The sequence below is a fragment of the Colletotrichum navitas genome (assembly GCF_030913465.1).
Source record: "Colletotrichum navitas strain CBS 125086 chromosome Unknown LY79scaffold_14, whole genome shotgun sequence".
Classification (NCBI taxonomy): domain Eukaryota; kingdom Fungi; phylum Ascomycota; class Sordariomycetes; order Glomerellales; family Glomerellaceae; genus Colletotrichum; species Colletotrichum navitas.
The window spans coordinates 612,657-626,899 of NW_026850560.1; the positions used below are offsets into that span (position 1 = coordinate 612,657).

At 55.8% G+C, this 14,243-nt stretch overlaps 5 protein-coding genes across 5 annotated transcripts; 2 read left to right on the forward strand and 3 right to left on the reverse strand.

Annotated features, from left to right (window-relative positions):
• Nucleotides 1-131: 131 nt before the first annotated feature.
• LY79DRAFT_667832 (fungal-specific transcription factor domain-containing protein) lies at nucleotides 132-2,708 on the forward strand (the record flags this gene model as incomplete). The annotated part of the gene is made up of 2 exons (XM_060563445.1): nucleotides 132-1,136; nucleotides 1,203-2,708. The coding sequence occupies 2 exons, from the start codon at nucleotides 132-134 to the stop codon at nucleotides 2,706-2,708; spliced, it is 2,511 nt and encodes an 836-aa protein (XP_060416864.1).
• A 971-nt stretch (nucleotides 2,709-3,679) lies between these two features.
• Nucleotides 3,680-5,115, reverse strand: LY79DRAFT_95521 (ribosomal L18ae protein family). The gene is made up of 4 exons (XM_060565246.1): nucleotides 4,954-5,115; nucleotides 4,335-4,519; nucleotides 4,097-4,273; nucleotides 3,680-4,040 (listed from the first exon to the last, which is right to left on the reverse strand). Exons 1-4 carry the CDS (start codon nucleotides 4,955-4,957, stop codon nucleotides 3,882-3,884), a joined length of 525 nt encoding a protein of 174 aa, XP_060416865.1. The 5' UTR covers nucleotides 4,958-5,115; the 3' UTR covers nucleotides 3,680-3,881.
• A 246-nt stretch (nucleotides 5,116-5,361) lies between these two features.
• Nucleotides 5,362-8,009, forward strand: LY79DRAFT_546340 (PCI domain-containing protein). The gene is made up of 6 exons (XM_060557226.1): nucleotides 5,362-5,923; nucleotides 5,991-6,280; nucleotides 6,330-6,555; nucleotides 6,611-6,672; nucleotides 6,732-7,143; nucleotides 7,473-8,009. The coding sequence occupies exons 1-6, from the start codon at nucleotides 5,618-5,620 to the stop codon at nucleotides 7,554-7,556; spliced, it is 1,380 nt and encodes a 459-aa protein (XP_060416866.1). The 5' UTR covers nucleotides 5,362-5,617; the 3' UTR covers nucleotides 7,557-8,009.
• A 1,435-nt stretch (nucleotides 8,010-9,444) lies between these two features.
• On the reverse strand, nucleotides 9,445-10,537 carry LY79DRAFT_510438 (uncharacterized protein; the record flags this gene model as incomplete). Its single annotated transcript, XM_060554165.1, has 4 exons — nucleotides 9,445-9,484; nucleotides 9,541-9,769; nucleotides 9,830-10,251; nucleotides 10,344-10,537. 4 exons carry the CDS (start codon nucleotides 10,535-10,537, stop codon nucleotides 9,445-9,447), a joined length of 885 nt encoding a protein of 294 aa, XP_060416867.1.
• Nucleotides 10,538-12,037: 1,500 nt separating this feature from the next.
• LY79DRAFT_510406 (Alpha/Beta hydrolase protein) lies at nucleotides 12,038-13,286 on the reverse strand (the record flags this gene model as incomplete). The annotated part of the gene is made up of 2 exons (XM_060554159.1): nucleotides 12,038-12,732; nucleotides 12,818-13,286. The coding sequence occupies 2 exons, from the start codon at nucleotides 13,284-13,286 to the stop codon at nucleotides 12,038-12,040; spliced, it is 1,164 nt and encodes a 387-aa protein (XP_060416868.1).
• Nucleotides 13,287-14,243: the final 957 nt, after the last annotated feature.

Below are 14,243 nucleotides of genomic sequence, written 5' to 3' on the forward strand. Positions count from 1 at the left end.
GTCGTCTGTCACTCGAGAAAAGCAAGAGACATCACTGTGAACTCGACCCGAGCTAGTGGTGACAAATCCACATTTGTCAACGTCACCACATGGCCGCACACTCACACTCACGCTCACCAAGCAAATAAACAATGACGCCCCCGCCATCTTCGGCTACCACAGCCCGGCAGCAATCGGACCCGGGCAGCAGCAAGCAGCAGCTAAGCTGCGTGAATTGCCGCCATCGTAAGATCAAATGCGACAAGCTCCAGCCGCGCTGCAAGCAGTGCGAGCGCTCTGACCTCGACTGTGTCTTCCCCTCGCGGAAGCGGAACCGTAAGCCTCGCCAAGGGAGACAGAGCGAGCTGCTCAACCGCATAACTCGCCTAGAGAGCATCGTCAGTAAGGTTGACTCGGGCAATCCCGATGGGGCTGGCAAGACCCCCTTCGCCGCCGCCGCCGTGCCCACTCCACTTTCTGGCGCGGCGCCGGCCATCGGAGGCAAGGCCGACGGGTCCGTTGTTGCAATGAGCAACGCGGCGCCCTCGCCGATGGCGGTGTGGGACGCCCAGCCCACCCTGCCGACCAACTATATGAGTGCCGAGTTCTGGGAGAATCTCTGCCAGGAGGTCGAAGGCATGAGGCAAGCCCTGGACCAGCCCTCGGAGAGCGACGGGTCCGAGGATGAGTACCCGACGACCACGACGAGCCCCGAGTCTCTCGCCGTCAGGGGACACGGCCCGGGCCACGACCAGACCCCGCCGGCAGTGTCGGGCTTGCTTTCCAGTATCGGCCGCCATAGCACCGAGGAGCTGAGGCACCCACCACGCGAGCACATCCTGTACATGTGTAGGACATTCTTCTCCAACATTGACCCAGCCTTTAAGGTCATCCACCGGCCCACTATCTCGGCTGAGCTGGAGGCCTTTGCGAACTCGCCGAACAAACGTATTGATAACGCCACGGAGGCATTGTTCTTCTCTATGTACTTCGGTGCCATCACCGGCTTATCTCATGAGGCATGTCTCGCCAACCTGGGCGAGGAGAGGAGTGTTCTCGCGCAGCGGTTCAGAGAAGGCGTCGAAACTGCGCTGCAGAAGGCAGACTTTCTCAACAGTACAGAAATCAGAACTCTCCAGGCCCTAACGTACTATGTCGTAAGTTTCTCACGCTCACCCCGCCTGTCTGTCGGCTTGTCGTTCATGACCTAATCGCAAACATAGTGCTTCCTCCGCAGCCACAACGCCAGCCGCGCCTCGTGGGCCCTCATCCCACTCGTCGTCCGCCTCGCTCAGGCCCTGCACCTCCACCGCGACGGCGTCTCGCCTCCGCTGCCGCCTTTCGAGGCCGAGATGCGCCGCCGCTTGTGGTGGATGATCGTCGTGCTCGACATCCGCGCCGCTGAGGACCGCGGCACGGATGCCGCCATCCCCCGGCAGTCGTACAACACCAGGCTGCCCTTCAATCTCAACGATGACGACTTTGGTCCGTCGACGACGACTCCGCTCGAAGACCGGACGGGGCCTACCGAGATGACCTTCTGCCTCTGCACGTCCATGTCCTCAGGCATCTTTGGGAACATGCGGCCGAAGCACCCGCAGCTCGCGCTGGGCCCTGACAGCTCCCCGGAGACGGCGACGTCGGAGGACGAAATCATGGCGCACGCGCAGCGCCTCGAGACGCTCTTCGGCACGGCGCCGCCTAAAGCGCCCGCCTCGCCATCGCAGCAGCAGGAGCAAGAAGATGCCCGCAACCTCCCCGCCAACCACGCCGCCGTCACGGTGCGCATCATCATTCTCAAGATGTGGCTCTCGGCCCAGTACCCCTTCACGCCGCGGGCGGCGTCGACGGCCAAGCCGCGCGTCGCGCGAGAGACGATGCTCCGCACGGCGGTGAACACAATCGAGCTCGTCGAGTTCAGCAGCGCAACGTACCGCGAGCGGTTCGGATGGTGGATCGACAGCTACGTACAGTGGCATCCGCTCGCTGTCGCTCTGGCGGAGCTGTGCGTGCAGACGCGCGGGGAGCTGGTGGACAGGGCGTGGGCGGTCGTCGACCGGAACTTCAACGGGATGAGAGACCGAATCGCCGACACGAGGAGGGGCACGCTGTGGAGACCCCTGAAGAAGCTGCTGAGGAAGGCGAGAGCGGCGAGGGCGGAGGCGCTGATGGGGGACATGAAGCTGACGGACACGAGACCGACGCCGGCTGTTAAGGAGGGGGACGTAGGAGGAAAGAATGCGGAGGAGGAGGACGAAGACGAGGAAGCTGACGTTGATGCCGATGCCGGAGGAGACGGGAACGAGGACGGGTATGAACGTACCGGTGCCGGGGCGAATGTCCAGCAGGGTCCGGGTGCGCCGGCGTTACATCCGGCTTTCAAGCTGGACCGTATCGGTAACGGAATCGATATCGGTAACGGAAGCGGCGTGACCGCACGCGCCCCTCCTGCGAGCACAACCGTCATGGGCGTGCCCACGCCCATGGCGATAGACACGCAGCCGCAGCTGCCGATGGCAGACGCCCAAAACATGACGAACGTGCCTTACGGGCTGGCGTCCGATGAGATGGACATATTCAACGGCCCGATGCCATTGTTCGGCCACCCGCAGTACATATTTGACCATTTCGGGATTCAGATGGACGCCAAGGACTTCGCGTGGGACGCGAGCACGTGGAACGAGTTTGTGAGCGACGCGAATCTCGAGAGGTCGCCTGGGGATGACTGACGCGCTCGGCGAGATGGGGGCGGGCAGCCAAGGACGGGATGGATGGGTGTACGACAATGATGTGTATATGATAGACCACCCCGATCAGTCTTGGATATGTCATTCTTCACTCTCGCCTTTGGTGTTTGTCTCGACGCATCCCATGTCTGCCGACGTGAGGTCTTCCGTGCTGCGGCCATCGACGAACCACATATCCCGAGGCAGGGATGCGCGGGAATTGCTGTATGGCAACTATCGACTCTCTCAACTTACTACTCTACCCGACTGCAAGCGCCTCCGCCCCTTGTTCTTCTAAACCTCGTCATTTATGCCTGGGCCATAGAGGGCAAAGGTATGTGCCGTACCCCTTTTCCTACGGCAGTGGTTTTATGCCAAGACAAATATGGCCCGTTCCCTGGAGATTGTAACCAAAGCAGGTTATATCTCTTGATATGTGCCTACCCTCTTCTAATCATAATCATGACTGATTAGTTACAGGAGGAAGGGGGGGGGGGGGGGAGGTTGACCCAGATCAGCCATGATCCCTCCAGCTCCTTCAGTCGGGTTCCTCCGGCTCCAGGCGGCCCGAACGCCTGCATGCCAGCACGACTGCTCACTCGGAAATCGGGTCCCCGAAAAGACGGAGCTGTTGGAAAGCAGCAAGCCGACGCCGAGACAAACTCCCCCATCCGTATACACATCTGGGGTGTACCGCACTCGTCATAGTCCGACGGATTCAACGGCCGTCCCCATGTGTTTCAAGCACACGATCGCGTCACAAAAGCAATAGGCTGAAGGGCTCGAACTCTGCCGACTGACGGAGGTGGGGGTTGGCATTTGGTCTACCTAGACGGCGCTGGACGTCATGACATCCCTCTTCTGGCCGAGCTTAGCTAAGGGGAAGGTTGTGCCGCGCATCGTCTCATCAAGAAGTCATAATTCACAGGCTTCGTACGCAGGTCATCATTCGCACCCCTCGTCTATCATGAAGGATCGGTTCCTTTTCCCCATGCTGGCCATGCTCAAAAGATGTTTTTGAATTGAATTCCATTTCTTTTTGGTTCGGCCCCCTGCCTTTCAGAGAGCAAATGCACGTGATAGTTCAATGAGACCTAATGAACACCTGCCAGTAGTAGTAGCCCGCCCCTCCATTTGTCGAAAACCAGAGAAACAACGCCGCGTCCAACAACCGCTTTATGCAAAGGTGCTGGGGCGCTTCGCGCTGAAGATCTTCTGGTTGTTGATCTTGGCGACGCGGTGAGGGAGAGGGAAGCTGAGGTCCTTGGTGATGAGCTGCTTGATGTAGGGACGCTTGACGTCGTCGCCCTTCTCGAGCTCGACGACCTTGAGAATCTGTTTCGGGTTGGTTAGTAGACCGGTCTGGGCGATATTTTCAAGGAGGCACGTACGTGGATGGACCTGAAGCGGGCACGGTGGCGGGCGGCCATGTCGGAGTAGAGAGCCTCGACGGCGTCGGTGCGGGACATCTCGCGGTACTCCTTGTACATGTTGTGGGTGCCGGAGCGAGAGTCGTAGCGGATCCAGATACCGAAGTTCTTGACCTTGAGGGGGTGCTTCTCGTGGATCTGCGGCGTACAGGGTCAGTTTCTCAACTCGCTCGAGGTTTCCGGACCGCGGGTGACGCACCTCCTTGACGCTGACGATCTCACCGGTGGCCTTCTTGACCTTCTTCAGGCCACGCAAGAAGTACCAGTAACGGGACTTCGCAACCGTGACATTGGGAGCAAAGATGGTCATGCGGTACAGGGCGGGAGTCGGGTTGGACTCGGTGGGCAAGTGACGCCCGATGACCTCGTATTCCGTGAGACGACCTGAGCAAAGTCTGTTAGTTATGCGTCGTCCCCATGCCATAAAATTGTCCAGTCCATAGATGCGAATTGTCGGTGTCGAGTCCGGTGTCTTTGTAGCAATAGAAACCGTGGCGACTGCCGTTCTTCTCCCCAGCATGAAGCTGCCTGCACAAGAGTGACCTGGCCGTCAAAACCCCCCACGAGAAAAATGCCCCTCGAGAACAATTCTAGTCGAGTTCTCCTAGCTACGAGGGCCAGCCGAAATGGAAAGTTCTAGTGACGGTGTCGTAGCCATAGTGTTCATTTGCCAACCTGCCTAGCCGGAGTCGCCATCGGTAGATCACACGTCATGATCGGGGGGAAAAAAAGTTTTGTCGTCGGGGTCGCAGGAATTTGTCGAAGTTGCCGTTTTCGCATCCTAGGTCCAGAGAAGGGGAAGGAGAAATTGTGCTTACCCATCTGAAAGACTGTTAGAACCAAATTGTATTGTCGTGGATTGCGTAAGGCTTTTGACTTACTGTGAAGAGCTGGCCGATGGTCGTCGAATATCCGATATCGTGGTGGTTGCGCGGTCGAAGAACTTGGAAGAATTTGGCGCGCCAGGAGCAAAAAGGATTCTGTGTGAGAGGAAGGAGCAGTTTCCAGGGCTGGGACCTGTGGGTGGGGCGTTTTGCTAAGCGCACCCGGTCGAGGCAATCGGGGTTGATGGGGCTGGTGCTGTGGCTGAGGCAAACCCCCACTTAAACTGGAAAACCAAGAAAGTTTTAATGCACTGATGCCTGAATATGAAGGCGAGAGATTCTTACTGCCTGACGGGATACGTCTTTGGCGGGTGGTGCACCTCGGCCAATCACGTTGTAGATCAACCTTCAGACAGAACCAGCATCACAAAGAAGACGACACATCCCAGAAGGAGACATAGAAGGAGAGTGGTTCACTCAACGTCTTCGACCAATTGGAAAATCCAACTACACCTACCTATCTTGACTGAAGGTTCGCTCGATTCGGTCACTAGGTACAACTGTCTACTCCGGACAGACATTTACAGTGGTGAATTCGTCGTCCGTTTTCGCCTCCATCATCTTTCATACTGTCATCCTGCACCTGGTGGCATACACGATGGAGGGCCTTTTTGAAGAGTTTCGCAATGCCTACAAGGCAAGATCCGGATATTCTCTTGCACAAACACTCCAGCCCTTCAGCCCAGTCAACAAGCCTGGCAAGCTTCGGTCCATCTATCTGAGCACAAACATTCAAGAAGTCAAAGCCGATGTCAAGTACATGCTCCAGAGTCGAAGTTCAGGATCTAAGAAATTCAAGCTTGACCACGAGGAGGCCAACGGCTGGGTGGAGGTCTACACGGCTTACTGGAAGGCCATCGGCGAGATTTTGAAAGTGGAAGGCGACTCCAGTACTGGAGGTAGGGTGAGCTCATGCACAATAGGCCTGGCTTTACATATGCATTGCTGCTTGGCACTAACGCTCGGTCTAGTCTTCTTCATGGACAAAGGTGTATGAGGCGTGGAAGGAATTGACCACTGCTCTCATTCGCGGTTACACGAACTATGGATTCGAGGCTTGGACTATTCCTTGCCTCTATACTGCAGGCAAGCACCTACGACTTTTCGCCATTAGCTCGGACGAGGAGCGCAACACCAGCGACGCTGCCGCCAACGCTATGGAGCTTGGCGATGACTTCGACCCCGACCTGGAGAAGCAGAAGCAGCTCCGTGACTGCGAACAGCAGCTCAAGCGCATTTTCACACTGTGCTTGAGTGACAGGTATTTCGTCTCCTCCTCCAGATAAACCCCCTAGCCTAACCATCACCAGAGCGCCCCTCGAGGACTCGAGGAAATGGGCTATCTACTTCGTCATCAATCTGCTCTTCAAGACTTACTTCAAACTCAACTCTGCCAGTCTTAGTCGGACAATCCTTAAGGCACTATCTACGAATCGTGGAGATATGCCTCCATTGGAAGCGTTCCCCAAATCACAGCGGGTAACGTTCAAGTTTTATGAAGGCGTGCTTTTCTTCCTTGAGGAGAACTACGTCGAGGTAGGTATACTGGCTGACCAAACTCTGAAGAGCATACATCTGACATCAAAACTAGGCCGAGAAGCATCTCACCGAAGCATGGTCTCTCTGTCACAAGGACGCCAAGAGCAACCAAGAGCAAGTCTTCCTGAAGGTTTCCGTATCACGCGGCAAATAACTAACACTCCCGTCCGCAGGAGAATCCTTACCTACTTGATTCCCTGCCATCTCCTTACCACCCACACCCTCCCGAGTAGCAAACTCCTTGAACCGTTTCCCCACCTGCAAAAGCTCTTCCTCCCGCTATCGCGCTGCATCCGCTCAGGCGACCTGCGCAACTTTGACCTGGCCCTCCAGGAGGGCGAGGAGGAGTTCGTACGCCGCAGAATCTATCTCACTCTAGAACGAGGCCGCGACATCGCGCTGCGTAACCTCTTGCGCAAGGTCTTCATCGCCGGCGGTTTCGAGGAAGCCAAGGAACCCGGTGTGGCGCCGGTCCGTCGTACAAGAATCCCCGTTGCCGAGTTTGCGGCCGCAATCAGTCTCGGCAGCCAGGAGAGCGTGGACCCAGACGAGGTTGAGTGCCTACTGGCTAACATGATTTACAAGGTACGTGGCACCATCCCTTTCATTGTCTTCGTGGCGGAGTTGCGTGCCCGAGTATTGGCAGCCTGCCGTATGCAGCCGAAACCTGGTTATTTCGCGCAGTCAGTTGTGGGGAAAATATCCTGCGATTCTCACGCGCGTCCATCTGCCTTCGATACCAATTTATATTCGTCGTCACTCCGGCTGCCTCTCAGGCAACATCGTCCCAAGGTCGACGAAGTGAACCCCAGGCAGCCAGACGTCGTCACCTCTCATAAAGCCCATTCTGATTGGCAGAGAGTCGTTCGCCTCGCTGACTGAAGACCGACTAATCTTATTTTCCCTGCTTATAGAATCTGATGAAGGGCTACATCGCCCGTGAGCGCGGGATTGTCGTTTTGTCCAAGAACGGGGCGTTCCCCGGAACGGGGGTGTGAAAGTTGGTGGTGTGGGGAAAGTCCATGACCAAAGACTGCACTGCATGAGATAGTCACCAGCCTAAAAATGAGATACGAGCTTAATACCACAGAAGAAGGAGCGCAAAACGGCGATGGGTCTCCCAATGAGGCATCGGTCACATATCTTACACGAATGGCGAGGGGCTCGACAGAGGGAACGTCGTGCTTGGCGTTATCAGGCTCATAAAGTCTATCTCGACGCCGTTTGTCGAACTGCTGGGTGAATACACTTAGACGCCTCGCATCTTTTCATGATTCCCCCACCTGCCTTTGGGTAGGATCATGACTCTGAGCCTCGTCGCTGGCGTCGCGTATTGAGAACCAAAACTTGCTGGTCGTGTCAATCACCTGGGTCATCGTTTGGGTGTACGGTGCACTTGGTGTAGCACGCGTTCTCTGTCCCCACTATCACTGCACGTCCACGTAACCACAGCTTGCTTGATAAGTGCAGGCTGTCCCGCGACTGAATGATCAGTCTCCATTCCTAGTAAAGCAGTTCCTAATCGACTGCATTTCTTATTCAAAAAAAAAAAAAAAAAAACCCCATTCCCAGTAATGCCGTTGCATTCACGAGTACAAACAAAAAAAAAGCAACGCCTTAGGACTAGCTCCTTTCCCTTCCTCTGATATCCGCCCTCCGCGGCCCAACCGTTCAGCCGGCGCACATGTGCACCAGGTGACTAACGTTTCACCATGCCGGCTCTCTCCCAAGGTAGAAATATTTGCAGGGGTAGAGCTAAAGTGCTTGCAGCCGTAGCGTCCGGTCAGAACAGAGGGGGGGGGGCACCGAGTGTGTGAACAGGTGGTTATGATTCGGACTCAGTGATGCTATCATATGACTCACATTGCTCGAGGTAAGGGGCGGATTGCCTGCTATCAAAACTTGGCGGACCCTTTCCAGCAAAGCTACCTACTTTTACGGCCGCACCACTAGGCGAGCTCTTGGTGCGGTGGTGTTCCAGGATCCGGGAGGCTGTTCCGCGGGTGGGGATGATGGTGAATGACTGAGCTATGGGCAGGGATGGTTCGCCGGCTAAAGCGATCGGGGTGCCTTGGGCATTCACGTTCGTTCACGTAGGACTGCTTCCGGGTTATCCAATGTTTTGGGCTTACGGGTTCGTTTCAAGTGGTAGCAAGTAAAGCCGCCGGGGAAGCCGGTGGCGAACATCATTTCGTGAAAGTGAGCAGAATCTACGACGTGCGGGTAGCTTTATATCACCGGAATTGCAAAAATCAGCAATCACAACATCAACTCCTGTAGATTACAGAGCGGCAGAGCGAGTGTATAGAATGGTAGTTTTACAGCGGCGATTTGCTCTCGCAAGACGGAATGAAAAATAAAATAAACAGACGCAAACTCCTCCGTTTACTTCGTTCTAACATGATTGGAAACGACTCTGCGATCTCCATATGAGCCGTCCTCGGGAGTTGAGAAGGAAACAACCGCGATAAAGAGCCCCCAGGGCCTCTTCTTCAGAGAGACGATGACGATCTCAAGGAGATGTAAATGTAATGATACAAGGGTTTCTGGTGAGAATGTCAAGAAATCGAACCAACGAAAAATAAACCGGGCGAAAACGCGGCGTCGACGACAGAAATGATACATGTGTTCCCTAAACGCCGAGACCATCCCCTTCCTGGGAGGGTGCAAAACGCCCAATGTTTATGGTATTTTGCGAATTTTCTGCAAACCCAAAGTAAAGCCCGCCTTGTCTGACTGTAGAGTGGAAATTGAAGTGGCCAAAAGAAATAGAAACAAGGTTATACGTGTGAACATCAAGTCATTAAGTGTGAGCCGGGTATTTGTTCATCCTTGGCTGAGATGGGAAGTGATGACGATCGAGAAAAGGGGGAGCCTAGTAGGGTCCTAGAATGGACGACCACTGCGAGGAGTGCGAGGAGTGTTTCTGCTGGTGATTAGCTTCGAGAACGGCCTGCGGCAGCGTCTGGGCGTGCGACTTACACGGTCGAGATATCGTCGACATGGTTGCAGAGCGCGACGAACAGGTCGAAAAAGAGCTGGGTGCCGCCGTTGTACATCTCCAGCTGCATGGTTCCGCTGCGCTTGAAGGTGCTCCGGCTACGGATGATGAGGGCGAGATAGTGAGCCCGCAACTTGGAGTCGCTGTCGGGGGTGTTGGCGTACGCGTACCGAGCCGACGCCAGGATCGTGCTGCACTGGATCCCGGATTCTGTTTGCAGCTGTTAGCAGAGCCGAATAAAGGTTTCGGCAGATTAGAGGGTGCACTCACGTAGGCCCTGCTTCCGCAGAGAAACCCGCTTCAACTCCTCGAGCCCGTACTTCTGCGCGGCGCAGTAGATGACCGTGTCCTTGAGCAGGTCACCGTCGACGCCGTGGTGGTAGACGGTCGACTCAACGCCGTTGCGGCCGTCATCTGCGTTGAGAGCCTCGATCTCCCACGAGTTGCGGCGCTTGTTGTGCACGAGGCGCGGGTAGTAGTCGCCCTTATAGAGGTACTCGAGAACGGAGGAGAAGATCTCGGGCTCCTCATCGGGGAGGGCGACGCGCTTAGCCCCAGTACCGGCGTCGGCGCAGTAGGGGCTGCAGAGGAGGTTCTGGAAGAAGGGCGAGGCACAGAGAATGTCCTCGTGAGCGGCGAAGAGGCGCTGTTCGGTGCCGATGACGAGGGTTACGATGGCGGAGGTGAGGTTGCTGAGAGGAAGTGTATTAGCAACTACGGTTGAGATGGAATCATTCGGCGAATAATTGAACGGGTTGTAATATTGAAGCGCGGTAATACTTACTTGCCCATCGCGGTGTCCTCGGTCGCAGTGCTCGATGTGGTGGCGGTCGTCGGTCGGCGGCTGTGGCGGGACTCATGGCGATGTTTTGAAACGCCGCTGGACTTGGTGAATGAGGAGCTAGATTTAGATGCTTTGTGGCTTTTAGAGAAGCTCTTGTTCACGGGCTGCGGGGGTTCGAAGCGTCTGGTGAACATTGTGGCGGGAGGTTGGCTGAGTTTTGGGGGGGGGGGGGGGGTAGAAAAAAAAAAAAAGGCCAGATAAAACAAAATATCACAACTTAGGCTGCCTTGTGGTCGAGGACGTGGTTTCAAATAATGAGAAGAAATGGATGAAAAGAATGATCGGTTTTCGTTGCGATGGATGAACAACCGAGTTTTATTGAGACGTGTTTGACCTACCTAGGCACTGTCCCGAGATGCATGAATACAGAGGGGGGAGAGAAAGAAGAATTCATCGTTGGGATGGGGAGTCAGAATCAATATATACAGCCTGATTAACCTTGCACGGCCCCCTCCCCTGAGGAGAGATTCCATCTCCCATGCTACAGTGATTGCCTCGGGCCTGGCTGCTTTTGAACAAGATTGAGACTGTGCCTAGGGGAAAAAAAAGTGGTGAGAGCGTCGTTAATTGGACGCGTCAAGGTACTTAGACCGCGCCGACCCACTCGGAGATGATACGCGACTTCACGTGACATTGTGACAGGGGCTTAGGGAGGCGAGAGAGTTGGTGCACCGTGTGGCACTTGTGGTTGCCTATGCCCTTTGGCTTTGGGCAGGCCTACCAGACACTGGCGGGCACTGGGTGCCAGGTGGGACCCGGTCCGAGACCAAGCCACCCCTGCGGATGGATGGATTACGGCCGAGTCAGGATTTGGTGCGAGAGCGTCAGTGTCGATGGGTGAAGTTTGCCTGGCCCCATAGTGCCGAATCCAGGGGGTGGGAGTCGCCTCACTCCGATTAGCATGTATCTTTACAGTGGTTCAACGTCACAGAAGTACCTGTAACTAAGAGCTTGCTGACAGCCAGGCCATAGATTGGTGCTCCGACAATTCACAGAGCTGCCTGATAATAAAAGAAAAAAAACTAAAGGTAGCACGTTAAGGCGGCGTGGCCGCGTCTAAGCTCTGTCATCGCCGTGCCGGAAGAAGAAACTTCAGGAGCAATCCCTTTTAACCAGACTTGGATGCTGTCACACGCGAGGGGCGAGATTCTTTCAGAGGAGCTTCCGGGGCAATTGTAGGGTTTCAAGGGATCAATTGATGGTATCTCCAGATTCGTCGAAGACAATAGGCCTCTACCTTGAAAGCCCAACTTTTGTGGCCGTGGGAGAGCTCTAGAAGTGAAATACTAACCCCCCTGCACATGGCAATGGTCCGCAACGGATGACACATCCAGCAAGCAGGTTTGGTTCCAACAATGAAAACGTCACAGCAATTTCATAGAGGCCCCTAAATGTTACCTATCTCTGCAAGCCTAGTCCCGATATGCCAGGGACGTTCCTAGCTCCCAGGGACGACCCTGGAACTGGATGCAAACTCGAACGCTGAAGCAGTTCCTCGGTAGACCTCACGCTTCTTCCCAATTCGCCAATCAGGAATGCCTTTCGTTTGGCATGGCTACGTTCTCAATTTTGGAGGGCCAACAAGGCTGGATGCTTGTGTTATCAAAAGAACTCACTTTATGTCATGTCTACAATCATATTTCAGCTGCGACCTGCTCAATAGCGTCGACGACAGCTCTGCGTCCATCCAGCTTGAAGATGGCATCGTTGTGAAATGCGTTACGCACCGTCTTCTTCTCGACCGTTAACCCGACCTCCTCACAGCGCTGGACTAGCTTCGCGCCGTGTTCGGCCGGCACTAGCTCGTCTCTGCCTGCTTCCACAATTGTAATGCGAGGCTTTCCGCGCTTTCCTGACCGGTTCCTTGCAATTGCTGCCAAATTCGTCCAGCTGTCCAGGTGGTTTCGGAGGAACGGCCAGAGGTGACGGTACGGCACCCATTTCTGGGGGTACAGCGTCACCAGCATGTCCTTTACCGACGTGAAGGGCGTCTCGAGAATCAGCGACCGAAGCCGCACCGTGGGCGGGAAAGCCTCCCAAGCCGCAAGGTTCGTGGCCACTCCAGCGCCGATGCTCTGACCCCAGAGGATCACCTCCGGTTGTGGCTGGTGCCCGTGAGCATCATGCTCCCTGTGCATCCGGCCAATCCAGTGCAAAGCCGCCTGCGCGTCCAAATTGATGCCCTTCTCGGAGGGCCGGCCCCTCGATGTCCAGTAACCGCGATAGCTCAGGCACACCATGGTGTATCGCGCGGGCCGCTTGCTCTGCTGCAGCTCCCGCAGGACCCATGATAGGTCGGGCAATCGTGGGGGGATAGAAGAGGCATTTCCTGTTCTCCCTGGTGTGAGCTTTTGTGCGTCGGATTGGCCATGGAAGAAGCTATGCGTCTACGAGAGCGGGGGGATGGGGCGGACCCTGAAAGTAGAGGATGTAGATCGACGGCACCGATAGAGTGTCGCCGTGCGACGTGGGCTCATTGTCACCAGTCGATGTCGCCGAGGCCACGCAGAGGGCCAGATCCGTCCCATCGGCTGCCTGAACCCTTTTCTCCTCCCACAGCACGCCCCAGCACTGCTTCGTGTAGTCTTGGATGCGTTCTCTGCGCGCGTTGGGCGGCAAGCCGGGCATGTAGATGATCTTGTTCTGGAAGACGACCATTGCAATACATTTCTGTGTCCATAGGGCGACCAGAAGACCGGCGAAGACTAGCGGCGGGAGATACAGCGCCTCGGCTTGGAACTGCCTCTTGTGGGTGAGGCCGAGATGCGGCGGAAAGGGCAGCCGCGGAGACGTGGCTCGCCATGCTGGTACGACGGGCAGCGCTTGCAGACGGCGAGTACGACAAAGGGTCTGCCCAATCGAGGATGCGCGGATAGCATGCATCACAACCGCTTGCCAGACATGGAGGCGTGTGTCGGGCCTTGGGGGGGTGGTGGGAGTGGTGTTAGGTTACCAAAGGGTCTTGCGACGCGGGCGAGGGGACCGCCACGAGGAGTTGTAATACGGATGTCATCTGGCTGGGTCCGGGCAGGAAGAGAGGGGTTGCAAATCGGCTCTCTCCTCGTGGACTGAGGGTCATGGCACGGCAAGTATGTGTTCGAACGCGACTGGGCTCATTGTGGCCGGCATGCAGCCGGACCTATTCCGTCCAAAGAATCTTCGGAAGCAGGGTTCTAATCCGGTATGAGCAGCAAACGAAGACGGATTTTTATTATTATTTCCCAATTGCGCAGGATTCCAGCCCGATCGCGGGGATTCTGCATTCGTTCATGGCGGCGCCGTTTTCTAGAGGTTGGGAGGAGGAGTGTGCTCTGAAAGCCCAAATTTTACAGTGCCATGTTGCAGCCCATGGTGGGGAGAAAAGCCAGTCAACTGAGACAAGATTACTCGTTGACACTAGGGACCTAGAGAGCGCTGAGCCTCTTTGACGGCGCCGAAGTCTGTCTGCGACAATAGGGTTCTAGCGGCACAATGACTACAGGCCTCCAAAGGCCTGGAAGCCAGTGGCAATACTCCGGTTTGGACGCTTCTGTTCATCTGGATGGAAAACCTGCCAATGCCTCCCCAAGGACCACTGGTGAGATGGGAAAGAGACCTGTCTGATACCTACCTAGGTAGATAGGTACTGGTTAGTGGACGGGCGTCTGGCCAGCCCATTGGGACGTCATACTCTAGCGCCAAACGGTCCTCCCTGGGTTCTGGAGCCAATCCACCAATCCTATGCCTTCAAATCCTGTCCAGCTCCACCAGTTCAGAGGGAACAGGGCAGCCTAGCCATCCTATCACTTCTCACCTTACCGTAGCTACCTCAATCACATTGCAGTTTGCAGGCACTGCTCC

What these genes read in the sequence shown, in the direction of transcription:
- LY79DRAFT_546340 (XM_060557226.1), top strand. Translation starts at nt 5,618, where the DNA reads ATGGAGGGCCTTTTTGAAGAGTTTCGCAATGCCTACAAGGCAAGATCC. An exon ending in ACACTGTGCTTGAGTGACAG is followed by an intron (nt 6,281 to 6,329) that starts GTATTTCGTCTC and finishes AACCATCACCAG; the next exon opens with AGCGCCCCTCGAGGACTCGA. An exon ending in GACGCCAAGAGCAACCAAGA is followed by an intron (nt 6,673 to 6,731) that starts GCAAGTCTTCCT and finishes TCCCGTCCGCAG; the next exon opens with GAGAATCCTTACCTACTTGA.
- LY79DRAFT_95521 (XM_060565246.1), bottom strand. An exon ending in AGATCGTCAGCGTCAAGGAG is followed by an intron (nt 4,274 to 4,334) that starts GTGCGTCACCCG and finishes TGTACGCCGCAG; the next exon opens with ATCCACGAGAAGCACCCCCT. An exon ending in CCCGCTTCAGGTCCATCCAC is followed by an intron (nt 4,041 to 4,096) that starts GTACGTGCCTCC and finishes AACCCGAAACAG; the next exon opens with ATTCTCAAGGTCGTCGAGCT.